This window comes from Podarcis filfolensis, assembly GCF_964270895.1.
Source record: "Podarcis filfolensis genome assembly, chromosome: 2".
In the NCBI taxonomy this organism is placed as follows: domain Eukaryota; kingdom Metazoa; phylum Chordata; class Lepidosauria; order Squamata; family Lacertidae; genus Podarcis; species Podarcis filfolensis.
The window spans coordinates 23240059-23267680 of record NC_139605.1 but is presented as its reverse complement, the minus strand read 5'-3'; the positions used below and the strand labels follow the sequence as shown (position 1 = coordinate 23267680).

At 41.8% G+C, this 27622-nt stretch overlaps 1 protein-coding gene across 6 annotated transcripts in view; it reads right to left on the bottom strand.

Annotated features, from left to right (window-relative positions):
• The window catches only part of PTPRG (protein tyrosine phosphatase receptor type G), a 538241-nt gene that overhangs the window by 396507 nt on the left and 114112 nt on the right, over positions 1–27622 (bottom strand). For all 6 annotated transcript variants that reach the window (XM_083600381.1, XM_083600382.1, XM_083600384.1 and 3 more), the window contains exon 2: positions 25091–25195. In XM_083600381.1, coding sequence (XP_083456507.1) covers positions 25091–25195 — 105 coding nt within the window. The remainder of the gene's footprint in view (positions 1–25090; positions 25196–27622) is intronic.

The window sequence follows — 27622 nt, the reverse complement described above, 5'->3', positions numbered from 1 at the left end:
GCTATATAGGTACATCTCATATACTATATCTTCTAATTATTAAATAAAGGCAATGGGGTTTTTTTTAACTATAGCGAGGAAATGTATAATTTCCATGTACTCCTTTAAAAGAAATCAGAAAAGGGTGGTTGGCTTTGTTTGTTTGCAGTTTTAATATTTCAATGCAAAACAAAATTAATGATCTCCTCGCATTCTCCCCCCCCCCTCACTGCACGCTTCACAGCTTTTCATTTCACTCTAAAAAGCAGTTGTATTGTGAGAGAACTTGGCTGAGGGCCTGTAAGATTTACTTGCTAGATATCCTATGGACCCTCTGTATTCTTTGTGTTCTGTAAACTAGTCTGTAAACTAGTGAAGCTTCCTCTGTGGAACATTTCTACAAGGATATTTCATCAAAGTGGGTGCAAAAAAACCCTCACACTTCGCTTCTGAGTAAGCAACACACAACACCTTTAAATCTCCCAAATGTGACTTAAAGGCAATTTTGGAACAGCTGAGTGTCAGTCTCCCCATTGACAGAGTGCTGTCCTTTAAGATGATGTTCTAAATGGGAAGTGTCTAACCAAAAAAAGGGGGGAGTGAGCCTCCCTTTCAAAAACCGATGAGGGAAATTGTCGCCTCTCGAAATTGGCACCTCCCTAAATCTCTCTCATCCTTCCTTGAATACCCTCATACCAATATACAGTTAATAGATTCCTAGAGAGCAGAGCCATTTGATTCAATTAAGAATGGGACCACTAAGCGGCAGGTTAGAACAGGCATCCCCAACCTTCAGCCCTCCAGATGTTCTGGACTAAAATTCCCATAATCCCTGCCCACTGGTCCTGTTAGATAGGGATCATGGGAGTTGTAGGCCAAAACGTCTGGAGGGCCGCAGGTTGGGGATGCCTGGGTTAGAATCTTTAGTCTCAATGGAAGGGGAGAGCATTACATTTTTTTATTAAAAAAACCCCTGCACACTTAGTCCTATGGTTTTTGGTCCACGGTCTGCATGATGGACAAAAGCCTTCCTTAGATTTTGTTTTTGTTTTTTAACAATGTTTCTGGCCTTGCTGGGATGCATATTTGAGCTTAACTTGAGCTATTCTGGTACTTAGGTTCCATCTTTAGGTTACAAAAGGGGTCAACGTATCACCTGACTGAACTGAAGCAAAGTTAATTTAAAAAAAAGAAAAAAAAGATTGCAAGCCCAGAAAGGAATAAAACTGAGTAAAAGCAGTTAAACATAGCTGAAGTACCAAGAGACCGTACACTATTTGAGGGCTAACCCCACAAAATTAGGCAGGATAAGAGACAACATTTGAGCAGAGCATTGCAAACGAATATTTTCATGAACATATTCTGATATGGGTTGAATCATGTTGGCACATATCTCCAAAAGTGTACCCATGCACCAAAAACTGGGGTCTTCCTTGAACCTTTTATCTAAGAAGATAATTTAAATCGGACTAGTACACTTTATATATTCCGAATCAGCCATCATCTGAGCAACCACATTCAATTAACCCCAGAACCTTTCTGAAGTCCCAAATTTTGGTCTGTTTTTTACTACTGCCTGTTTTTGCTATATGCTACATTTTGTATTCAGTATTTTTAACAACTCATGCAACATTCAACAGCTAGCAAGTGACATTGTGTCTTGTCACATGCACCCACTCCATTTATCTAATTGAAGATTTCTATTAAGATTTCTCTAACTTCCCCTTTCACTTGCATTTATTCATTCAGATTCATGTTCCTGCTAGTGAAGTCCCATACATCCTTTCCACATTATCGTTTTCCACAAGAGATATTGGCACCGCTTTGGATTAAGCGAGCAATAAAAAGAATCTTCAAGTCTGGCCAATTCGTTTAAAGTGTAAGATCTTGAAAGACCCTTCTTAAGTTATCCACGGCATGAAACCCACTTAATCTTTTCTTTAAAGGGAAAAGGGTGCATGCAATTGGCTTTGCTACAATATTCATATTCAGAAGAAACCAAGGAGGAGAGAAAGTGAGAATCACATTAGAATTCTCAATTAACTTTCCTTATTGATATTGTGGAATAAGCACCTTAAAACAAATATTGGATTTTTTGCTTGAAATATTAACATGTAGGGCATAAGCCAGACAGTTTTATATTCAAGAACGTTTGCTCACCAGCTTCATGAGCAGCTAACAATGAAATGAAAATTAAATTCTAAACTAAATATTCTTTTGTCAGTTTCCTCTTCAGTGGGGAACTATGTTCTTTGACTAAACAAGTCCCAGGACCCTTGTCCTGGGAGGATCCAATGTCACTTTTGCAGTATATTAAAATGCTATCTTTCAACTGTTACAAAACTAAAATGAGCTGATTATTTTGTCACGGCACTGTGAAGAATGGCTTTCACACAATCTCTGCATTCCTCCATTCCTTCTTCCACTCAGTCCTCTGTCAACACTTTTGTCACTGCCCCATAGACATAACAAAATTGGGCTTGATCATGTCCACACATACTTGGCTTGCATGCCAAGTACAGGAAATGACATTTCATACAAGTGGTAGATTTGTAAGACTGTAAGGAGAGTCTTCTGGAACAGGACAATGGCCCATCCATTCCAGCATCTTTTTCTCATCAGATGCTTATGGGAAACCTGCAAGCAGGGCCCAAGCATAAGAGCCCTGTCCCCTCCTGTGGCTTCTAGCAGCTGGCATTCAGAAGCATTACTGCCTCTGTGGAAATAAATAAATAAATAAATAAATAAACTGTCCAGCGGCACCTTAAAAAGGTAAAGGACCCCTGACAGTTAAGTCCAGTCACAGATGACTCTGAGGTTGCGGCACTCATCTCGCTTTACAGGCCGAGGGAGCCAGCGTTTGTCCACAGATAGTTTTTCCGGGCCATGTGGCCAGCATGACTATGGCGTTTCTGGGACAACGGAACACCAAAACCAGAGCATTGCACGGAAACGCCGTTTACCTTCCCACTCGAGCGGTACCTATTTATCTACTTGCACTTTTTGGCGTGCTTTCAAACTGCTAGGTTGGCAAGAGCTGGGACTGAGCAACGGGAGCTCACCCCATCGTGGGGATTCGAACCACCGACCTTCTGACTGGCAAGCCCAAGAGGCTCAGTGGTTTAGACCACAGCGCCGCTCGCGTCCCTTAGAGACCAACCAAGTTTGTTCTGGGTATAAACTTTTGTGTGCATGCACACTTCTTCAGATACAAGCTTATACCCAGAACAAACTTAGTTGGTCTCTAAGGTGCTACTGGACAATTTTTTTATTTTTTTCCGACTGCGTCAGACCAACACGGCTACCTACCTGCCTCTATGGAGACAGAGCTAATATCCTTATCTTCCAACCCTCTTTTAAAGCCATTCAGTGTAATGCGGAAGTGGCTTTTGCTTGAAAATATTCTACTTTTACTTTCTTTAAAAGTGTGAGCTGGTTCATAAGAAACAAAGCAACTGCAAAATCCACACCTGGACAATAATTTTATTACCAAAGTGTCACAATAATAGTAGAAAGTAGTTCTAGTTCTTCAGAGTTCTTCATCAGGCAAAGAGATGAGAAAAAGCAGAGGGTGAGAAGAAACACGGAAAAATAAAAAGCAAAAAAAGTTAAAAATTAGGGTGGGTGTTATAGCCATGAGGTCAGCTTTTAGTCTCAGTTCCAAGATGGAGTTTTCAGACTTAATAAGTCTCTGATAGATGCTACATGTTAGGGTTGCCATATTTCAAAAAGTGAAAATTCAGACACAAAAGTTTTGAAGTTGTTAAGAAAATTCACCAAAATCTACACTACAGACGTGGGAGGCCAGATTACGGACATATGGCAACCCTACTACATGTATCAGGTTACAAACCTAGAAGTCTGCAACTAAGAAGCAATGACTACTCCCTATTTTGAAAAAAACAAGTTGGGCAGCTGTTTCCCAGATTTGTTTTGTACTTTTATGCTTTTAATTTTTCCCTTCTCCCCCCCCCCCGTTTTGTTTAACACTTTGCCCAATGTAAAGTTCTACAGAACTTGAAGGTTGGCACTATTTCGTGATATTTTGGCTGGCCTAAATAAACGTACTCCCCTAACTGTGGATTTTGCAGGATGTTTTACTCTTTTTTTTCTTAATCTAACTAGAGGCAAGCTTTATTGGCAGGATTCTAATCAAGTTATCTGTTGTCTTAGCGTTGAATCAATAACACCATGCCACTGTTTTTTATCTAGTAAGGATTTCCATTACCTCTTGAAATAGGGGAGAGAAGGGTAAGGGACAAGAGAGTTCTGGAAGAACATCCAAACTTCAGTTCAAGTAAACATCAACTTCAGTCAACATCTTCTCTTAAAGAAATACAACTCAATGTGAAAAATTACATTGTTTCTCAAGACTCCATGTTCCAATGACCTGGTTTTTTTTTTTGTAAGGTATCTATAGACTCCATAACGAACTTCCACAACAAAAGAAATTGTGTCACATCAGACCAACTGGGGCTGAACGAATGTGCCTACCAAGACTTTAGACATACCTGGACTTCAAGATGGTTCATCCTTTTCACAACCGTCTTCAGCATTTCCCATCCTTGGGTTCTCAGAGGTTGTTGAGACTACAACTCCCATTATCCCTAGCCAGCAGGGCCAGTGGTAAAGGACGATGGGATATATAGTCCAACAACATCTGGAGACCCAGAGTTGGGAAAGGCGGCTCTAGAGTAATTGCCCGGTGCAATACTTAATCTTGCACCAATTACAGCTGATCAAAACCACAGTTGTGAGTTTCAACAACACAAGCAAGACAGCCCATGTACAGTACCGGAAGATGTATAACAATATATCTCCCCTTTCAATCCTCCCAACTCTTTTCTTTCTGAGGAACACAATGGGGCTACCTTTGAAGGTGACCCAAAAACTACAACTAATCCAGAATGTGGCAGCTAGATTAGTGACAGAGAGTGGCCACCAAGAACATATACCACTGGCCCTGAAAGACCTACATTGGCTCCCAGTATGTTTCTGAGCACAATTCAAAGTGTTGGCACTGATCTTTAAAGCCCTAAATGGCCTCGGCCCAGTATACCTGAAGGAGCGTCTCCACCTTCGAAGGCCTTCTAGTGGTACCCTCCCTGCGAGAAGTGAGGTTACAGGGAACCAGGCAGGGGGCCTTCTCGGTAGTGGTGCCCGCCCTGTGGAAAGCCCTCCCATCAGATGTCAAGGAAATAAACAACTATATGACTTTTAGAAGACATCTGAAGGCAACCCTCTTTAGGGAAGTTTTTAGTGTTTGATGTTTTATTGTGTTTTTAATATTCTGTTGGGAGCTGCCCAGAGTGGCTGAGGAGGCCCGGCCAGATAGGTGGGGTATGAATAATAAATTATAATGTTATTATTATTATTAATGGATTGTGTGGCTCCTCTCACTTTTTGCAAATAGTAACTTTTTGATAGTAATTTAAAACTGTGGAGGTTTATACCTCAAAAAACTTAGGAATAGGTCACCTGTACAAATTACTTCAGTCCCAATACCTATGCAGAAGTGCTATCAAGGAACTCTCCACCTGGTTCATATTTCCTCCCGGACCCATATCCCTTTGCCCTCCTGTTTCATCCAACTTGAAGGTTATCTCTCTTTTAAAAGGCATGATAAAGCATACTGACAAGATTTTGTGGTCTCCAAGCCACAGCCAATGAATGAAATTGTCCAAATGGAAGCAATGTGTCAAGATGCAATACTTTATCTAGACAAGGGCTTTGCCATGTTTGAAATACCCAGGCAAAGCATAAATAATCACAATGGGGTTATGTGCAGGTGTTATGGAGTGTTTTCATTGATAGTTAACTAAGAATTGTGTTTGGGTAATGTATCAAATCTCCATTACAATTAGCTTTATTTGCTCATCTTTCCTGTTCCCAAAAGGCGTATTTGATGCTAAAACAGATAAAGATTGGTGTTAAAACAAAGCATTAACTCTTATTGACTGAATAATTTTCCTTTTGATGGAGAACCTAATGTTTGCTAAACTGCACACAGTCACGACTTTATTACAAAACCTCTCTTAAGCTAAACACAGAGATTGTTAAATTTTCATTAATAAGAGTTCAGACACCATTTGAGGCAATACATACTCCATTGTTTTAACCCAAAATATTACATCCTGCTATAGCATGCTTGTCATTCATGTTGCTTCTAACAAATATAAGGAAGGTCACACTTTGGTAGCTTCTGCCACACACCACAGAAAAATCCCATTATTATTATTATTATTATTATTAATAATAATAATAATAATAACAACAACAACAACAATAATAATAATAATAGTAAACTTTTATTTATATCCCGCCCTCCCCGGCCGAAGTCGGGCTTAGGGTGGCTAACATCAAATATATAACATTAGTATAAAATCAAACAATAATTAAATTACCTCCTAAAAACAGGTCAAAATCAAATTAAAGTCTAATTAGATGGCTTTCCGCAGGGTTAGGGTTGGGAACAGTAAGTGCTCATCAGCCCAACTGTTTACACTGATCTTATACGGGCCTGTGAGAATGCTGGGAGGCCTCTTTCATGTTAGTTCTTATACAAAAAGAAAAGGGGAGTCAGGCTGAGCCCTGACTAAAGGCCTGGCGGAACAACTCTATCTTGCAGGCCCTGCAGAAAGATGTCTAATCCCACAGGGTCCTGATCTCTTGTGGCAGAGTGTTCCACCAGGCCGGGGTCAAGGCTGAAACTACTACAGGTTAAAAATTGTGCGTAAACTCAACAATTTCCAGTGTGGGAATAATTTGAGTGAGAATGGTGATAAACGTTTCCCAGTACGCTATCTGTAGACTCACTTTCCCTTGCCTGTACTATTAAATAGTAATAGTTGACTCAAGTTGTTTTAGGGTCAGATAGAGGAAACAATATATTGTACCTACATCTTCGCAGTACAACCAGTAGCAGGTAGAAATCTGGATCATGTGCGCACACACATCACTATGTTTTTTTTAAAAAATTGGACAAATGAAAGAATCCCATGGCACGCCCAGATTCTACTTACCAGCCTCTTACATGAGCGTAGATGCTTATGAGGTTTATATAAAAGGTTTTAGGACTACAGTAACATTAAAGATTACTAAGGGGAGAATTCATATTAGTTTACTATTTTAGGGCTAGAGATAGGATTGTCAAAACCAGCCCAGTGATTTTTAGTACTAAATATATCCCAGCTGTATATCCTCAGGTGTTTGTAGGTATATGTGCAAAGCACAGTGAGATACTGAAATGAGGCGGGCACATAGGTAATACATTTGGAAATTGTGGCTCAAAAACCTAGAGCATTTCTTACAGACTATGTACTGTGGCATACCCACATGCGTGAGTTATGATTTAGCAAAATTAAACTTTGCAATGTTGGATTCTCTACCTAGACTGACAATGCATTAAGAAACTGTCCACCCCTTGATTACCTTTCTGGGATGATAAGCATGAAGTATTTACACACCCATATTTCACACAATGGCAGACACAAGCTATCATCCATCACTTGCTACATTTCTAATCATAGCATTTCATGCCCCAATTCATAGATCCATACCCTATTAAAAACCTCTTCCTTGAGAAAGTTTCAAAATACAGTATTTGATTTTAAACTTTAATGCATACTTACATTTTTTTATTTAAAAAACCCCACTGAATAATCTAGCAAAGTGCATTTGAATGTAAAAAAAAACCCTCCCCCCTGCTATTACATGAAAAGTTTCAAGTACTTACTGAATTTTTTAAAAATCAAGTTATTTAAAAGCAAGAAATGTTCAAATATGTACCTCTCTTGCAAAGAAAGCTCTAATGAGAAGCAAGTACCCTTTCTCTAGGGAAAAATTTCCTTAATTTCAGATAATTCATATGTGTTTGAAGAGAGTCTGCAAGCCATGATCAGCGAGGATAATCCTAGTTAGTGGTGATAATGGTTTGCCTGATTTGACCATCACAACAAACTACTGTTCTGTAAACTGGAATAAGAAACAAGAAATCCAAACACATGAAAAGAGGGCGCATATATGGAGTTTATGGAATATGTTTATTTTGAAGGATTGGGGCAGGCATAGGCAAACTTGGCCCTCCAGATGTTTTGAGGCTACCACTGGTCCTGTTAGCTAGGGATGATGGGAGTTGTAGTCCCAAAACATCTGGAGGGCCGAGTTTCCCTATGCCTGGATTAGGGTCTCTTCCTAATGCCATTGTTACAACCATCAGTTGCCTGGGCCTACCCTGAGGTATCACAAGACACAACCGAAATACCGGCCTCACACTCTCAAGTCTTCAATAGTGCCTCAAATTTCAGAGACTGACACCGCAAGTAGGAGGTTCATCTTACAGGAGAACAAACCTATTCTCCTTGGAAACCATTATTATGGAAGAAAAGCATAATGTAACATTCTCGCTGATAAGTGTCTTGATTTCAAGTCTTCCTACGGAAAGAGAGGGAAAAAATCAATATCAATAGAGAGAGAAAGAGACCGTGAAAAGTCTTATGAGTTGTGAAAACCTGCAACTAGGTAGCATTTGGGGAAATAATGTCACCTCTGTTTAACAACAGATTATTTTCTGGACAGCAGAGTCACTTTTCACATCCCAAGGGCGTGAAAGAACCCAGCTGCAACCCGAGCTCAGCAGCAGAAAAGAAAAGCAAGACGCCAAAAACGCAAAGATGCTCACACAAAATGTGATGTGATATGAGAACTTCTGAGCGGCTGTAACCTACTTTTTTGTATTTGAGGCTAATATGCTCACCATCAGCACGAGCCACACTCTGCCCTCTCCAAAGGGCCGACCTTTCCCACGTGCCATTTGTTCCTCTGGCAACTGACAAATACACGGTGCGGATATCAGTTCTGTGCACATGGTCAGAAGGGGCATTTTATTTATTTATTTGCAATATTTAGATGTCTCCCAATGACAGAGTTCCACGGGCAGCTTACAGCAATGAAAAGGACATTACAATACAGCTGTAACCCATAAAAATGAAGGATATGATACAATATAAGCAGCGGAGTATGAAAGAGATATAACAAGAATCTCAAGGCACATATTTTTAAAAACAATGATTAAACATATTTTAAAGATTTTAAAGTTTTAAACAGGCCTGGGGGAGGGGGGTTACTTATTTTCTAACTTATTCCATCCTGGAACCCAGATACAGTGTCCATATATTTACTAGACAGTCATACATTGAGCCAGAGACCAGATCTAGACCTGCTTCGCTTCAGAATGGTGGTAACCTCATGTGCCTTCAAACCATATTATCATTATTATGATTATGTATTTATTTACACCTCACATTTTCCCCAGACAAGTACTCAAGGCACCTTACAGATAAGAGTAAGAACAACTAAAAACAGGTGGGAAACAATTGTTTGAAAAAACAAATAAATGTTGATACAATAAAAACTAATAAAACTATCCGTCTATCCTCTGTTAAAACCATACAAATAATTACAATAATAAATAACAGCATAGCACCAGCCCTTTCAGTAAAAGCAGCCACTTCCCAAATGCCGGTTGGAACAAGAAAGTATTCACCTGTTGGTGGAAGGAGGGAAAATATAGGAAATGGTCACGGCACAACCCTCCAACGAAGAAAAACAGTTTAGATGTCAATATTATGGCCATGGTTCAGTTAACTCTAACTGATAAACGTATCTTGGGTGTGCATGTGTCACAGAACTGCACTTTTCAGGGTGGCTTAACAATCAATCCCTCCTCGAAGGGAACTCTGGGAATTGTAACTCTGGGAGGGGAATAGGAGCTTCCTAACAACTTTCAGCGGGGACGCGGGTGGCGCTGTGGGTAAAAGCCTCAGCGCCTAGGGCTTGCCGATCGAAAGGTCGGCGGTTCGAATCCCCGCAGCGGGGTGCGCTCCCGTTGCTTGGTCCCAGCGCCTGCCAACCTAGCAGTTCGAAAGCACCCCCAGGTGCAAGTAGATAAATAGGGACCGCTTACTGGCGGGAAGGTAAACAGCGTTTCCGTGTGCTGCACTGGTGCCGGCTCACCAGAGCAGCTTCGTCACGCTGGGCACGTGACCCGGAAGTGTCTTCGGACAGCGCTGGCCCCCGGCCTCTTAAGTGAGATGGGCGCACAACCCTAGAGTCTGTCAAGACTGGCCCGTACGGGCAGGGGTACCTTTACCTTTAACAACTTTCAGCACCATTAATGGACTACAGCTCTGAGGACACAGGAACCTAAGAAACTGCCTTATACTTATACAGCAGGAGCTGTCTTAGACATACCTGGAGATGACGGGGATTTAATAATAATAATAATAATAATAATAATAATAATAATTTATTTATTTATTTATTTATTTCCCCAGCCACTCTGGGTGGCTTCCAGCAAAATATTAAAATACAATAATTCATCGAATATTAAAAGCTTCCCAAAACAGGGCTGCTTTCAGGGCTTTAAAGATCAGCACCAACACTTTGAATTGTGCCCGGAAATGTGCTGGGAGTCAATGTAGGTCTTTCAGGACGGTGTTGTATGGTCTTGGCGCCCGCTCCCAGTCACCAGTTTAGCTGCCGCATTCTGGATTAGTTGCAGTTTCCAGGTCACCTTCAAAGGTAGCCCCACAGAGAGTACGCTGCAGTAGTCCAAGCGAGAGATAACTAGAGCATGCACCACTCTGACGAGACAGTCCACGGGCAGGTAGGGTCTCAGCCTGCGTACCAGATGGAGCTGGTAGGCAGCTGCCCTGGACACCAGAACGTGGGGTCTTCTGCTTGCAAGGCAGAAATTCTACCACTGTGCTACGGTTCTTCCCCCCAAATCCTTAGGTGGAAGCCATAACTGCTTAAAGCGGTATCGTCGTGCTTTAAATGCACGGTGTGGACGTGACCTGCACTTACCAGATTAAAAACGGAACACTCCGAATTTGAGCATTCTGACACTGAGATTATAAGGTTTGCAACTTCAATCTTTAGGAGAAAGGCCACAACCTAGGGGAATCACAGAACTGTAGACTTGGAAGGAACACCAAAGGGACATCTAGTCTGCCCCCCTGAAATGCATTGAAGTAGCTCAGTGGTAGAGCTGCTGCTCTGCATGCAGAAGGTCTCAGGTTCAATCCTCAGCACTTCCAGGTAGGCCCTGTATAAAACGCCTTGAGACAGGCGATTGAAAAATCAGTGAGAAGAAGAAGAAGAAGTAGTAGTAGTAGTAGTAGTAGTTTGGGACACAACAGCTTAAAATGTCAAATAGGGAGAATCTTCCTAGATATCCCTTTCCGTGCTCTCTGGCTTCTACGCCACCCCCACTGAAGATACAGCTGTATTACCTGGACATTAACCCAATCTCACTTAGCCACCCTGACATAACAAATTCAAATTGTTTGGAAGGTTCTCCCTGCTCCCCATCCTAGTCACAGAGACTGTTAAGTCGAGTCTCTCATCATTTAAGTGGCAATCACCAAGGTAACCAGGACTAATGTGTGCGACATTATCATGCAACATTTGTAAATTCTGTCTCTCTGTATCTGAAAGGCATGCACCGTTCACTTTTAAAAGCAGCCTGGCAATTCCACCCACCTTTTGAGAACTACATCAAACATCTAAAAATATTGTCACCTGACAAGAAGATGGCTCTGTTAGTCTTGAAAGTAGAACAGCATGACTGATTCCCCCCACCCTGCTTAACTTAAGAATTGCTCTTGAAAAAAATCCCTTTTCCAAGCCACTACCTGGTCAAAAAGAGTCAAAGCTCATAGCAATAGTGAATCAGTCTAATTTTGCAGAACAGGAATGACCCACTGGGTCATAATCACCTATGTAGGAATACCCATTAAAACCTGAATGCAAAATTCAGGTACATTTTGCAGGAAAAACCCGAGAGGGGAAGACTCTCTTTCCTTCTAAATCTACTTAGTTATAGCTCTTGCCTTCTAAATCCACACGGCTCTTTCTTTCACATGTAATGCTCACTTATATGTTAAATTCCTACACAAGAGAAGGAAATTTTCAAGAGCCACTTTGAGCATCGTTGTGGAAAAGCAGAATACAAAAGATATTGATAATGGTTTTAAATGCTAACTGGGCATTAGGGCTGGGCGATATCTGGTTTTCAACATCATGATATATGATCAGCTAAATATCACGATATACTGATATATCACGATGTCTGAAATAAGGATGTAACTATGTAGAGGCGAATGGGGTAATGTCCTACCTAGCAACTGCTACTACTTAAGGGTCTAGATCAACAAGGGCAGCAGGTATCATGAGAGAAGTCATGACCGGCTTCACAGTTTTCCCCATATCACTGTTTTTTACATCACACACACACACACACACACACACACAGTGATTCGAGAGATATCGATAATGTCAAACATTATGAAACTGTTATCAAAATGTAGACTTCAAACTGATTTTGGACGATGAAGTGATACATCGCCCAGTCCTACTGGGCATTTTCCACTCTGGCAGGTATTTTTCCATAGGGATTCTGCTGTTGAAGGAAAAGCACTGCATTGAAAAATCAATTCCAGTCACATCTTTATAAGATTAGTATCTAGCAGGTTTCAATGTGCATCAGAGATGTAACACAGTGATAGGCTTTAGTCCCCAAAATGAGGACAATTATTTTACACCTTCAACTATTCCAGAGCTGTCTTCTTTCAGTGTATTTATATGGCCCAAGAGTTCTGATGCAAATAAGATTCTATTAAGTTTTTATTATTATTTAACATTTTGGCTATTGTAATAGTGCTGCTACCAAGCTCGCTTGCTACCTTTACGATCACTGCATAGGCAAGTGAAACCTCTGTTGGTTTTTTCTTTTCTTTTGTAGCACTTGACACTCACGGCTCAATTATTAGGGCTGCAATCCTGTGCCCACATATTGAGGCAGCAATCCTATGCCTGGGTGTAAGCACCTCTGAATTTAGTGGGACTTATGTCTGAATAGATATGTAAAGGCTTATGCTGCATTTCATCTGTATTAAGTTACAGCATAAAGTGTAAGTTTATGCTTCCTTACCAACCTTATCAAGGGGCAAATGACCCTAAATAGCTGCTCCTCTCACTATAATTTGTTAAGGCTCCAATCCAAAACATCCTTACCTGGGAGTAAGACCGCTACATGGAATGGGACTTACACCAGAGTAAACGTTACAGGACTACACTGCAAGGCGTGCCTACTTATTTTTCTAATAAGGCCACAGATTTAAAAACCAGTATGACATTTTTGCCAATAGGATGAGAAAACACTAAATGATTTAAGGGAGAAGTTTGGTTAAAAAGGAACACTTTTACCGAGGCTTAAACTGAAAGGACACAAGGGATTCTAGTATCAAGAATATGTGAAATAGTCACGGAAGAGAAGATCCAGCTGCCTATGGTTTGGTTTCATTTCCCCAGACTTACAAAAGGTGTTAAATCTTCCTAACATTTGGATTTTTATCATTGAGACAGGAAAGCCAGAATCATTAAGCCTGAATGTTTCCACTAAATGTATTGGAACTAAACTAGAATGAAACCATTGACTGGATTTACGGATTGGGTTGTCCATTTCTTGAAAGACAAATAAGCCAAGCACTGAAACCAGCTGCCTTCAACCTTTCTACTTCTATGACATGGACAGCTACAGCAACAGCAGAACAGACATGAGTCCATATATTTAAGATTGGAATGTGCAGCTAGAAACCTACATGATTTAACAACTTCCATTTAAATCAATGAGGGCGGGCTCAATGCTGCCATTCTGTTTGTGAATGGCTCCCCACCTGCCGACAGCAGGCACCTCTGTTAACAGGGACAGCCAACAGGGACAGAGGCCATTTATTCTTATTCTGTTTCCACACAGCTCTGGAGGATGCTTGCAGCAGGAAAGGGGAATCAACAAAAAATGTCTTTCTTACTCTTGCATTCATGAAGACTTTGACTGGATCAAAAGCCACTGAAGGAGTGGAACAGCAACTCTAGATAGAATGCACTTCTAAATAAGTATACTGTATTTTAGAACAGAACTCTCCACTCCATATCCCCACCGCTAAGCAAAACACAAATGATTTTGGCCAGACTGAGAAATCCTAGTTGCTAAAAGTTTCTATAATCCATCATTTAGAACTGACAAGAAGTATGACGGTGCCCAAACCAAATCCTGAACATCTCACAGTTTACACATACTTAGAGGAAATTATGGGTACTAACTTCTTACTGGACTTTGCCTTAAAAAAATTATGTGCACCAGGCTGCTATTTAAAAGCATGAAAGCAGGGCCAGTCCAGAGGGGGTTGGTAATCCTAAAGGATTACAGTCTGCTAAAGATTAAACAAACAGAAAAAAAGGAAACAGCAACAAAAAGGCTGAGCGCAAGTGGTCATTTTACCAAACATGGTCCATCCATCTACTTCTAATATGTAGTAAAACCCCTCCATCCAATTGGTAGGATTCCCAATTTCTGGGAATCGCAAGTGGAAAGAGGCTGTTGTGCTCAGATCCTGCCTTTCTTCAGGCTTCCCATAGCCAGTGTTTTTTTTTCTGGGGGGCCACAGGGGTACACATACCTCTAAACATTTTGTGAATCTAACGGAAGAAACTATTTTTCCTCCTGATTTGAACTATAAAATGGTGACTTTCTTGAGTCAAAATGACAGTACCCCTAAACATATTTTTTTTTAAAGCACTGCCCATAGCCATCTGCTCAACCACCTTGAGAACTGGATGCTGAACTCGAAGAGCCATTGGCTTTTCTTATGTTCTTAGCTTGACAGAGGCTACCAAGATGCTGAGGGTGGAAGCTTCGTAGTCTCTATAGGCCAGGGCTAAGGAACCTGTAACCCTTTGGGTGTTGCTGGTTTCCATCAGCCCTCACCAGCCTAGCCAAGGATAAGGGGTGCTGGTATTTGTAGGCCTGCGACACCTGGAAGCCCAAAGATTTGGTATACACTCTAAGACCAAAATGCTCCTGAGGAAAATTGGTCACACCCTTCATATGTGACCTTAGGCGACTAAATAAATTCTTCTGAGTTCAGTTAGTTAGAATGCAGAAGGCAATACCGTCCTACCTCAAAAGAACCTTTGATGAGAACAGCATTAAAGATTTAAGGCATTTAGACACTTTAGTTAATAACAGCCACATACGTGTCGTTGACTAATTAGGCAGATCAAGCAGATAGGCCGACAGAATAAAGTAGTTACCTTGACAAAAAAAGGAAGGAAGGTTATCGCCGTGAAGGCTGAAAGCACTGCTTAATTGTTGCAATTAATATATTTATTGGAAATATAAAAATGCAGAAGGTCAGTCTAAGTGATATGAGCCCTTTAGATTCAGACACTGGGCACAGCACATCCTGTTACATTTGTCTTACGGAATGAAGTGTGTGTCTCCTTTCTCCAAATAGTAGCCCCATCAACACCTTTCAAGTTGTAGAAATGGTTGTTCCCTAGTGCTTCTCCACATTGGTAAAAGTGACTTCTAAGATTCCCAAATAATAAGCGCTTTTCCCTAGTTGTACAGCCAAGGTAAAAGCACAATTCATATCCCAGAATTAATCTTTGTTGAGATCATATAATATTTAATTGGTTAATTAATCCATTAAATGCAAGGATGTTCATAGACTTTAAAAACGTTATTCAGCTGACAGAGCTAAGTATTAACTTCATTGCTATTTTTATATTACAGACTGGGCGAAGTGCTTGATTCATTCAAGTGTGGCCCTTAATCATTCCTCAATGAATACCAGTAACTCCTCCTTTTTCCTCCAGGTGCAATAGATTATTTGACATGTTCTACTAGCATCTCATGCACTGAAGTCAGGATTACATCTCTGAATCCCTAGCCTCCACTTTTCAACTCCCAATTTGACATCTATGTGGTTGCATGGATAACAGCCCCATAACTTGAAGATAGAATCATAGAATAGCATAATTGGAAGGGATCCCAATGGTCATTTAGTCAAATCCCCTGCAACACAGGAACCACAACACAGAATCATAGAATTGTAGAGATGGAGGCTGAGGAATCCAAGATTTCTTTAGCTAATTGTTTCAGCTTCTTTATCTGCCACCCTCGGCTCTCTGGCAGGATTCAATAAATAAAAAATGAAAGTATGACATGCTCAACTATAACCTGTATTTGCAGGGAGTTGGACTAGACTCAGGACACAAGGGAGAAACATACTAAGAGGAAGGCTCGCTTGGCAAATCCACACCGTGATCAACTCCCACCCGGAAACCAATGTCCCAACTGTAGAAGGACGTGTGGATCCAGAATTGGCCTCCACAGTCACTTACGGAGTCACTGTTAAAACCATGTTTATGGAAGATAATCTTACTCGGCTATGAGTGATCGCCAAAGAAAGAAGTCAGACACCACAACTGATTCTGCAAGGCAGATGGATCCATGTCAGGAAAGCTCTGGAGCTAAATGTTCAACACAGGCACAGCCAACAGGATGCCATCCAGATATTGCTGGACTACAATTCAGATCATCCCTGACCACTAGTATTCACAGGAACTGTCGCGCAACAACACCCAAAGTACAGCATGTTGGCTATTCCTTATCTAACAACATAACTCTCCCCAGCAAGTGAAGTTACGTGTGGCAAAAACCTGAACATGTATTCTCCTATTCATATTTAAGCACCAGTTCAGCAGTTTTATGCAAGCAGACAAACAGCTGACCTTCAGGGTTGAAGTTAACGTCTATTTCTATGGTTAACACCCATCCACTCCAATAGGCCTATTTATAATAGAAAGATGTTTCAAAGGTTTGAAATGTGCACAAGGTCATGTTAGTAGTGCTGCTAACAATTCCTCCTCCTTGCTATTGAATTAAGACCAAGAAGTCTCTTATCTCTTGTTATAAAACAATCAAAGCAGTCAAATACAGTAGTCAAGCCCTGAGATAAGCCTTGTCTTTCCACATAGGGCTTAAATGTGGGTTATATTAACAGAACTACGACTGCTGTTGCCATTATGTAAAAATGCATTCTTAAAAAATTACTAAGCCTTCAATTTCCATCCAATGTTTGTTTTGAGAAGAGCATCTTGGAAGAAATCAATTGTTTTGAAGGATAGCCTGACACACTTCCTCTGTGACTGGAGCCTTCAAAAGAAAGCCACTGATTTCTCACCTGTATGTATATTGCTGCCCTTTACCCGCCATGCACTATAGGTACAAGCATACATTTTTCTACAGATATGTGAATAATGTGGGTCCTCTGGTTGTCCCTTCAGATCATTAAAGATGCCTTGGGAGAGAAGCTAGCATGCTACTACAAGGCACCACAAACCCCAAAGGCAACAGATTCATTCCTAACAACTTGGAGTGGTTTTATTTCTTTTGTTAATTGGGACGATGGTGAAACTTATGTTCCAGCCAGGTGTATTACACAGATACGGAACTCATAAAACGTTCATTTGGATTTGTAAACAGTATGCCAGAGTTGGGAGGTGAAACTTGTAAGGATAGGGAAGAACTCTGCTTGCCCGATGGAACAATCTCTCCTCTCCTTCCACTGTGTGCTATTCTCCTGGCACCCCCTCCCTGAGCCAGTTGGGGGAACAGCAGGGGTGAGCAGGGGAACCCAACTGCGCTAGCAGAAATTATTGTGCAGGCTTCTGGTAGTGGGGATCATTAGCTGAATCCTGCTCATAGTTCCCAGGATGACTGAAATGCAAAAATATAATAACAAAAATCCTTCTCCTCACTTGCACCTGGGATTTGATGTTCTCATGCACTGTGATGTGTGGTTACATTGTTTGGATGTGTTTGTGATGTATATATTGTTTTGGAATGTTATTTGTTTTTTAAAATATGAGGTTTGTTAAATTATTGTTTTTTAAAATATGCCAGGCAGGTACACAAGTTCCCCTGATTTCATCTGTTTTTCTTCCAGACCAACAAATATAACCTGATTTTCTGCAAGTGCACATCATCCCAAAGGGAGTTTTTGAATTCTAAATGCAACCCCCACTACTACGACTACAGTTTTCACATTTTTACAATAACACAGTTCAAACCTCTATGCCCCAACTGCTGCTAGTCTCTACAATATCCAGCTATGTTTCACAGCATCCCAAGTCTCAGGCCAATTATTCTTGGTTGGTTTGTCCACTGATTCTTTATTCTTTAGTCACGTGGTATACCACATGTTCCTTAAGCAAAAGCAGCACCTCTTATTCCTTTTATATATTTATATAATTGTCGTTCTTCGGCCCTTCCCAAATCGCGCAGCGGCCGGATCGCGGCACCATGATGGCGAGGCGGCTCCTCCTGGGTACTAGGCTCCTGCAGCTCCACAGTCGGGGCTCCCTGGGCCTTCTGCCTCGCAGTTTGACGTCTTCCCCAAAAACTCCTCAACACTCTGCACCTCAGAACCATGTGTACAGCACAGAGGGAGGGAGTGCCAGGAAACCGTCCGGTCGCTATCCAGTACCCAACAAGAAGGATTTGCCATATGATATAGTAGAGCTCATGGAGGAAGTGGAAGTAAAGACTGGGTTTTTGCCCAACGTGTTTAAGGTTATGTCTCACCGACCGGCAGAATTTAGAGCATTCTTTGCTTATTACAATGCCATCATGAACAAGGAGACAGGAAGCCTAAGCAAGGCTGACAAAGAGCTCATTATTGTGGCCACAAGTATTGTTAACAAGTGTCCATACTGCGCGATTGCACACGGTGCTCTACATCGGATATACTCCAAAAAAACCAGCGCTAGCAGATCAGGTCACTGTGAACTGGCAAATGGCCGAGCTGAGTGATCGGGAGAGGGCCATGCTCGAGTTTGTACTCGCCGTCTGCCGAGCGGATAATATCACCGAAGAGCACTTTCAGAAGCTGGAGGCGAACGGGTTTGACCGAGAAGATGCCTGGGACATAGGCACAATTGCAGCCTTTTTTGCCATGTCGAACCGCATAGCTCACTTCACAGATATGCATCCAAACCCAGAATTCTACATCATGGGAAGGATACCGAGAGAGAAAGAGAAGAACGACGCCTCCTAACAAGGCTTGCTGGCACCCAAATCATTGCAAGGACATTGGGCTCAGTGACAGGCAGAAGGTCAAGATGGGCAAATGTTGCATCCACTCAGAAATGAAATGTGCTTCACTTGCTGTTGTGCTATACTTTTGAAAAACGTTTTCCGGTAGGGTCTCGATTGTAATGAGGTGCTCTGAAGACATGGCAAGATTGGAGATTTGCTGCTCAGTTTCTTTTGATTGTAATAAGCTATATACTGTGATTTCTTCATAACTGCAGAGTTAACACTTTTGTCATATCGGTTTTCTATTTATATAATTTAGCCACCATTTCCTGTCCAAGCAACACACCAAATCAACTAACACTAACACCATAAAAGTATTACAGCTCATTAAAAGAAAATGGAGGATTCTTTTTCCCCAAATGGCTCTGGATGTGGTCTTAAAAGCAGACTTTGATAATTTGCTGAAAGACCTATTTTGGGGAGTGAGAGATCTTTATTATTGACATTATGTTGAATTAATATTGAAATCATATTTTACAATCTAGTATTCATACAGCTACCGATTCAAACAACATTTTGGCCCATGGGTTCTCCTTTCACACACTACACTTGACAAGAAATCACATATAATTGATATAGAAATGAAATTAATAATAATAATAATAATAATAATAATAATAATAATATCTGCCTATGCCTCCACAGTCCCTTTCTCTAGCAACCAAGAGAGCCAGTGTGGTGTCATGATTAGGGAGTTGGACTAGGACTTGCGAGACTAGGGTTCAAATCAGCCATTAAGCTCTCTGTGTGACCTTGGGCCGGCCACCATCTTTCACTGAGTTGTCCCGGAAATGATATGGAGAGCGGGAAAAGTCATGCATGCCACCTTGAACTCCTTGGAGAAAAAGGTGGGATATCAAAAATAAAAATAAAATAATCAATCAATCAGTCAGTCCAGGAGAGTCGTTTGAAGTGTTCAGTTTCCACCCACGCCTTGTTTGGCTTAGTACTCCAGCAAGGGCAGAGTGCTACAGATTACTGTCCTCAGTGGAAGCGGAAAACTTTCTTGACTAGCAGTTCCCCATTTGCCCAGGACGTATGTCTCCTTGGCTGCTCCCAATAATGCACAGATGCTTAGTGACTGGTGTAAAAGTGATTAAAGATATTTGATTGCTCTCTTTTGCCTCCAGCTGCTATACTGTATTAAGAGGAGATATCTGCATTACAGGGACGCGGGTGGCGCTGTGGGTAAAACCTCAGTTCCTAGGACTTGCCGATTGCATGGTCGGCGGTTCGAATCCCCGCGGCGGGGTGAGCTCCCGTCTTTCGCCTCGGGTGTATTCTGTGGCCACAAATTGAAGGGAGAGCATCTTGTGACACCCACTCTCATAGAAAACGTTGGTGAATCCCTCACATATGTGATATCTGAAAACAGCCCCCATCATATGGGGCGGATTTACATATAAGCTGAACAAGCTGTAGCTTACGGCCCCACTCTCTTGGGGCCCCCCAAAAAAAATCAAAGGGGAAAAAACTGGATGTACATTTCCAAAATATAAGATAAGAAACAAATAAAATAAAACCTACATACAGCAACAGTGTTTTGTGTTGTGTAGGCTCCTATGATGTAAGTCATGGGCCCCGCCTGCTAGCCTGCTCCCTAAAATCTCACTTGTTTGCTCATTTCTATATATAGGGTGCCTACATTCTGCATGGACTGGTTGCATGGCAACATGTGTAAATGGCTTTAGATACCTATTAGGTCCATAAATTACCATATAGCATATATTCAACACAAAAAACAGCAACCATTTGTTGTTGACAAAGGACTCCTGGACATATAAAGGGCCCCATTACCTTCCGTAGCTTAGGGCCTCATCAAATCTAAATCTGGCCCTGCCCATCTCTCTCTCACACACACACAAGTATATACTAATAACGTCACCACTATGTTCCATGAAACTTTCTAAAGATAGTCTTAATAAGTACACAAGCTAAGAAAAGACGAGGAAGGTCCCGCCTGAGGACGTACCCAAAAATATCACTGAGAAGACAGAAGAGAGAGAACTGCCAACTTCATCTCATTGTCCTGTGCTCCAAATAAAGATACATCCAGTATCTGCCCTCTTTGTCACAACATAAGGGGGGGGGAGGAACTTAATGGGAAATCTAGTCCTAGTTGCTGCGTGGGCAAAGGATGACAGACAAATCTTATCAAAGATTTCTCATGTAAACTTGGAGCAAGTAGAGGGATAGACAGGGGAGAAGAATCTGTTTTAATGCCAAAATAGTATCTTTCTCCTAACCTTTGTCTTTATAACATTTTTTTCTTCCTTCATGGAGTCAACCCATATATTAGCTTAGAGGGCATGGTAAAAAAAAAAAAAAAAGAAGACTGGCATGAATTAATGACCCCTTCAGATACTTCTTTGTTCTCACAGATAACGATTTTGCCTGTGGACAAAAGGAAAGTGTGAATCTGTATGAGGGTGTTTGGGGAAGGGTAGTGTGTCTATGGAGGGACGCAGGTGGCGCTGTGGGTTAAACCACAGAGCCTAGGACTTGCCGATCAGAAGGTCGGCGGTTTGAATCCCCGTGACGGGGTGTGCTCCGTTGCTCGGTCCCTGCTCCTGCCAACCTAGCAGTTCGAAAGCACATCAAAGTGCAAGTAGATAAATAGGTACCGCTCCGGCGGGAAGGTAAATGGCGTTTCTGTGAGCTGCTCTGGTTCGCCAGAAGCGGCTTAGTCATGCTGGCCACATGACCCGGAAGCTGTACGCCGGCTCCCTCGGCCAGTAAAGCGAGATGAACGCCGCAACCCCAGAGTCAGTCACGACTGGACCCAACGGTCAGGGGTCCCTTTACCCTTTACTTTACCTAGTGTGTCTATGGGTGTGGCTGAATCTTGGACCTTCTGCATGCAAAGGCCCCCAGACAGCAGATATTATAGCATTTAATTTTCTAAACATTGTTTTTCTAAAGAATGTTTAGGAACAATATGCCTTCTTTCTAATTTGCCACCAATGACACATTGGGCTGTAACCATTGCTAGTCCTACTCAGAGTAGACCCACTGAAATTACTAGACATGTGTCTGGAGCCTTGGAGAAATGCTGCCAGTCAGTGCAAGCAAAGGCCTAACTCAGCATGAGACAACTTTTTATTTTCCTATGTTCAGTGCACAGCCAACATTTGTATGGAAAATTGCTAGGGAACCCTGAGCACTCCACACTAAGGTCCTGTGGGGCGGGGGGGGGGGTGAAGGCTAGGATATCAACGTACATTAACAAATAAATATGCAGTCTCTCTCGCAGATGCAGACATCAGCAGCTGCTCAACAGCTGAACTGGAAACAACAACTCCTGCTGGGAATCACAGTTCACACTTTGCCTTCATCCAGCCCTACCTTATATGCCACCACTAAGTGGCTCTGAAGTAGCTGTCCACTGTGCTACCTGGATAGCATCCAGCATGTCTTCCGACAATTGTTGAAAGCGTTTCCATTGGAATTAAGTTACAGGCCGTGCTGTTCTAATGCTATTATTATTGCAAAGCCATCAACCAAATAACAGAAGGCCATTCCAAGCTGCCGCTCTTACCTGACACAACGAGGACAACTTGGCAATAAATCCTCTCAGTTCCTTGGCAAGAGCCAGTCGGTGTCTCTCGCCTGCTTCCACCGCCCTGTTCACTCCTTATTTTAACCAACAATTGTGACATAAAGGAATTTCAGATAGATTGCACTAATCAGGTGGAATTGCATTTGATTGAAAACGGAGAAATTGCTACCGGTTCTATACGAAACAAAGAAAGATTGGCCTTCCCCCTCTTCGCTTTTCTGCTCAGTAGAATCTAGAGATTAAGTCAATGGACAAAAAAATCATCACAGAATGGGGGTGTATCTACCAAGCCCAACAAATAAACTGTAATTACTGATTAGGAATGTACAGGAAAGGCATAACCGACAAGAGGCTATTATTATTTTGTTGGACTTGTGTATTTATTATTTACTCAATAAATCTGTTAGATGCCTTTCGAAATGCCGTCCTACCCAAAGGCAGCTTGCAAGATCTGATGAAATCAGCTAAAAACATATACAATATCTCAATAATGCAGCATGCGATAATAAGCAGGAGTGAATGCACACCATCAATTTCAGCAAGTCACTCAATCTAGAGGCTAAAACAGGCCACTCAGTAGAAAATAATACATAATCTAAAAGAAATGTAGGAGCAGATGGGGCTCATCAACCTGGAAAGATCGCCCGTCTAGCCTTGTGAGATATCTTTGGGAGAAGAAAAGGCTGAGGAGTAAACCATACATAAATCCAGAGTGGAGTCTCTAAGACAGTTGGATGGTGCCTCCTTCTGGCAAATCCTGCAGCCAAGCTGGTGCCAAACATATTACTCTGATTTCTTTTGGATCCCATCAGCAAGGCTGAGCAGCAGGTCTTGTCATCTGGGGAGCCCAGAACCTCCATACACACTGCGCAGGCTTGCGCCCCAGGAGGTTACTTCAATGCTGCTGACGCAGTGGTTTGACTTCACCTCTGGGTGCGTACTCCCACTGTCTCTTGAGACAGATGCCAACAAAAGAAATACGGAAGAAAAATGTTTCAAGGCCCACCTAAATGACAATAAGGAGGGGTTCAATCTGTCAATCGTATTTGCCGAGAGACGTTCCAAAACTGTGAGGCCACAACTCAAAGGCCCTGTCTCACATGACGATAAAAACTGACCTCCTTTCTGTGTATAAATGTGTTTGGTGGCAGGCAGGAGTAGCTTCATCAAAACAAAAAAAGAGTTGAGCGTCTGCTAGAGAACTGCCACACACAAAGCTGCATAATATGCATTGCCAGTTAGCAATAAAACATCCAGAAGTGAAATACTACTTAAAAGACTTTTGAAATATGTGGCTAAATGCTTTCTTTAAGCCCTTTTTTTCCTATAAAAGGATGAAGTGAATCTTCCAACACATTTTCAGTAATAAAAACTAAATAAATATCCCATTCATCACTTAAGATTCCATTTTAATTCTAGTAAGACAAAAAAAGGTAGAAAAATACTATCCATTTCATCTGTTTATGAACTTAAATCTCAACCATTGCTGCACAGTATTATATTAGAAAAGCAAAATACATTTAAGATGTGAAGTAGATTTATCATGACAATGGGCACAATTCCAGAAAACAGTGGAGTTAATTTAAATCACGTTGGTTTTCATAGAATCAAAGTATAACAAGTGTGAGTTGGATTGTCTGCAATCATTTACTAAAACTAGCTTCAGATTCAAGTGGAAGCTAATTGGTTGACAAATTGTACTGAAGCCTAATTTGTTTCGATGATCAGGCTTATAAGACAGACAGAGAAAAACTTGGGTACCAGGAATCCCTTTAATGGGTGGAACTGGCAAGAGGAAGGATGATTAGGCCTGATGAAAGTGTATGATCACTGGTGAAACAAAGGGATTCAACTAACCAGTCCTGCTAGCAGAAGCTTCCACAAACCGCTCTCCCTCTCACAATATGCCCCCCCTCCAAATTGTCTGGGGGAGGGGCTGGAATAACCCCCAGAACAGGATGCAAGGGGGAGGTGAGATCGCTTCATCAGGCAAGCAGAAATTCATGTGCTGGTGGAGCAATCTCCTTAGCACTGCACTGAATTCCCTCCAATGGGTTGCATCCAAGGCAAGTCCTAGTTTGCAGAAATATTACTCATTGAGGCACAATGGCCAGAATCAAAAGAAGAAACATGAAAGGTTATGCCTGTATCATGCCAAATTTGCCAAACTATCGTTTATCACAGGGTTGGTTCCCGACATAATACATTCCATTGAACATAAAGCCATAATAAAACAGAATACTTAAAACCAACCATTAATAAAATACAGCAGGGCAGACAAACAAAACCCTGAAGCATTAAATAGCATCAGCTGATTTCCTCCAAAGGCTCACACGCCACCAATCTTCACACGCTGCTAGAGCCATTTGCTGCTTTTTAAGCAACCAGCATGTCTCTGTGGCATTGGGAAATGGATGCAACAGAAAACGAGTCTGCATGCATGGGCCTCCTCCCGAACGAGCCTGTTCCTCCTTAGACGCTGGCAAATTTTTTGTTTCGGCATGTTACCTTGCAAGGGGTAGGCAACGTTCTTTTTCTCTTACCTGAATATGCCCAGTAAAGATCCCCAGATGCCTTCCGCCGCCGAATTTGCACTGAGCTGCCATGTCTGCTTTCATGCAGGGAGCCGTCATAACCTTCAGTCAAAGCTGAGGGGGGAAAGGAAGAAGCACAAGCTATTAGCCAAGTGACAGCCAAGTGACTGAAAATTAAATCATTTAGGCATTATTGGAATCATTAGATCATCAGATCAACAGCCTCTGTACAGCTGAAAATAACAGAACTCAAGGCGCAGTTATTACGATGATGAATTAATCATCATGTGACAGAGCTCCTTTCGATGCCTGCCCCTCGCCAGACAAAACTTACTGGCAGACATGATACCTTCCGCAGATCGCCTTGACACAGCAGGATGAATAACCCGCTAGCAATAAAACCACTCTCCTGACAAATACCAAAAAGGAAAAGAGAAGGAAAAGCTACTCTTAAGCAAAGTGACTTTGTGTGGGTCAACATGAATGCCACTCAGTCTCACACAGGCAGTAGACCCCAAGTGTATGTGGGGACACAACGTGGGTGCGGCAGCTGGACAGCAGCCTCCTATAACTTTAGGAAGCTGACCTCTCTGGATAGCAAACACCTATAACTTTAGGAAGAGCATTTCTGTGTCCTCTGACCCAATGCCAACTTGATCTGCACTTTGGAGACATGTGCAACCTTGCCCAGAACCTGTAATATCTACAGGACAGTCTGCTGCAAAGTCACACCACCACCACTGCAAAAGCATAATCGGTTTTCTTCCCACTCCTTCTCTCCAAATCAGTCTGCAGGGTCCAGTTTTCGAAGGACATCACCAGCAGGGTTAATGGGGCATTGAGGTATTGTCTGCTACTGCCAACCCCATAGGATTAAAGGGAGAAGAGGCCTGCACTGTGTTAGGTTTAGGGAAAGAGCATAAGGATGGTAGCTTTCCCTACAGTGACTGATCAGAAGGGCAAACCCAATAAATAGTCTTGCAGTGTGTCCTCCACAGCTAAAATCCTATAAGCCTCCCCTGTTAAAGGGAAGCTATGGTGAATTTTTATATACTCATTCATTTACATGAACACGCATTTAGAACTGCTTGCGGTTTAAAAGTGAGAAAGAGTTTATAAAATATAATCTATCAAGGAGGATGGAATAGCAAGCCAGCCCCAAGTGCTAGCCATTATAGAAAGGTGGATATTTTCCCACTTTTAGTGGGTTGTGGTTTTTTTTTTTTAAAACGAGGCATTCTGTTGCTGATTTGCTTCTGTTCATTGACAAGATTTTTGAGACCTCCTTAAAAAAACAAAGGGCAAGTTTGCCTTCAAGAATTAAATAAACCGGATTCATCAGTAACAAAAAATAAACTAAGGAAACTTGCTGCATTGTTCCTTCTGTGCTTCACTGCAGTTTCCTTGGGCTTTTTGTTTAAAACTTAGCATGTTTTATTTTCTTTTAAATTAGAACCCCGCATTTGTGGAGCTGCTTTAGGCATGCAAATCTTTGTTTATTGCTTCTATACACTTGGCTGAACAAAACTAGAGGTGTAGGGCTTCTGAAAAGGCAGAATCCCGGCTTGAAAACAGAACGCAGCTCCCTCTCACAGTAAGCACACACACACACACACACACACACACAGAAACACACATCCAAGGCTGAATTGTGCAAACAAAATGAACCAAAATGTGTTTGGTTGTTTTCTTAAATGAACAGGAACAGAGAATTATCAATGCATTAAAGAAGGACCAGGGTGGACAAAGTCCTACTCAGAATCAATCACTACCTCTGTTAGCTAAGTAGGCATGTGTTGTGTAGAGGTGCTGGGGGGCAAAACTGAAGAAAGGCGAAGCAGAAGTCGATTCCTATGGCTAGGAGCTCTCCCCACCCCCAGTATAAGTTTTTTAAATACACCCTCTAAGTTCCTTGATGGGCCAGCAGCTTGACTCCCTGCTTGCCTCCTGGTGCAGCTACCTGCCTGGGTAGGACATTTTCCCTCCATATGGTCTACCTTCTCATGTTCCTATAAACTGGAGATATGAGGCAAAGCCAGGGCAATGGTTTACAGGTAGACAAGCTTTATCTTCCCTCTGCCTCGTCATCTCCACATCAAATTCAAGCAAACTACCAAGGAATGTGACGTGAACATGCTCCTGTCACACCGACAAAAGGAAAACGATGCAACCTGGCATGTAAAATGGCTGCCACTTTTCGGAGAAAGGGGAAATGCAGCGGCTAATAATTCCTTAGTCACAGGCCCTCCAAAAGACATTTCAGTGGCACAAGGGTAAAGAGAACAGGTTTAAACAGTTTATAGATTCTGAGGAGAAAACACTCCCGTCAGCACTCAAAATTTAATCAATTGTAAAATCCTTTGTACTCGGGAGCCTGAGTAGTCAAAGAATGGCAGCATGGCAATTCTATGGTATGGCTATGAATCATGCTATTGATTTCCAGTATCTTCTGTGCAGAAAATTAAATTATGCAAATCCAGGCCTTTATGAATCCTTTACTTTAGTGGTGTGAAATTGAGCACTTGCTTAAGTCAGCATCTT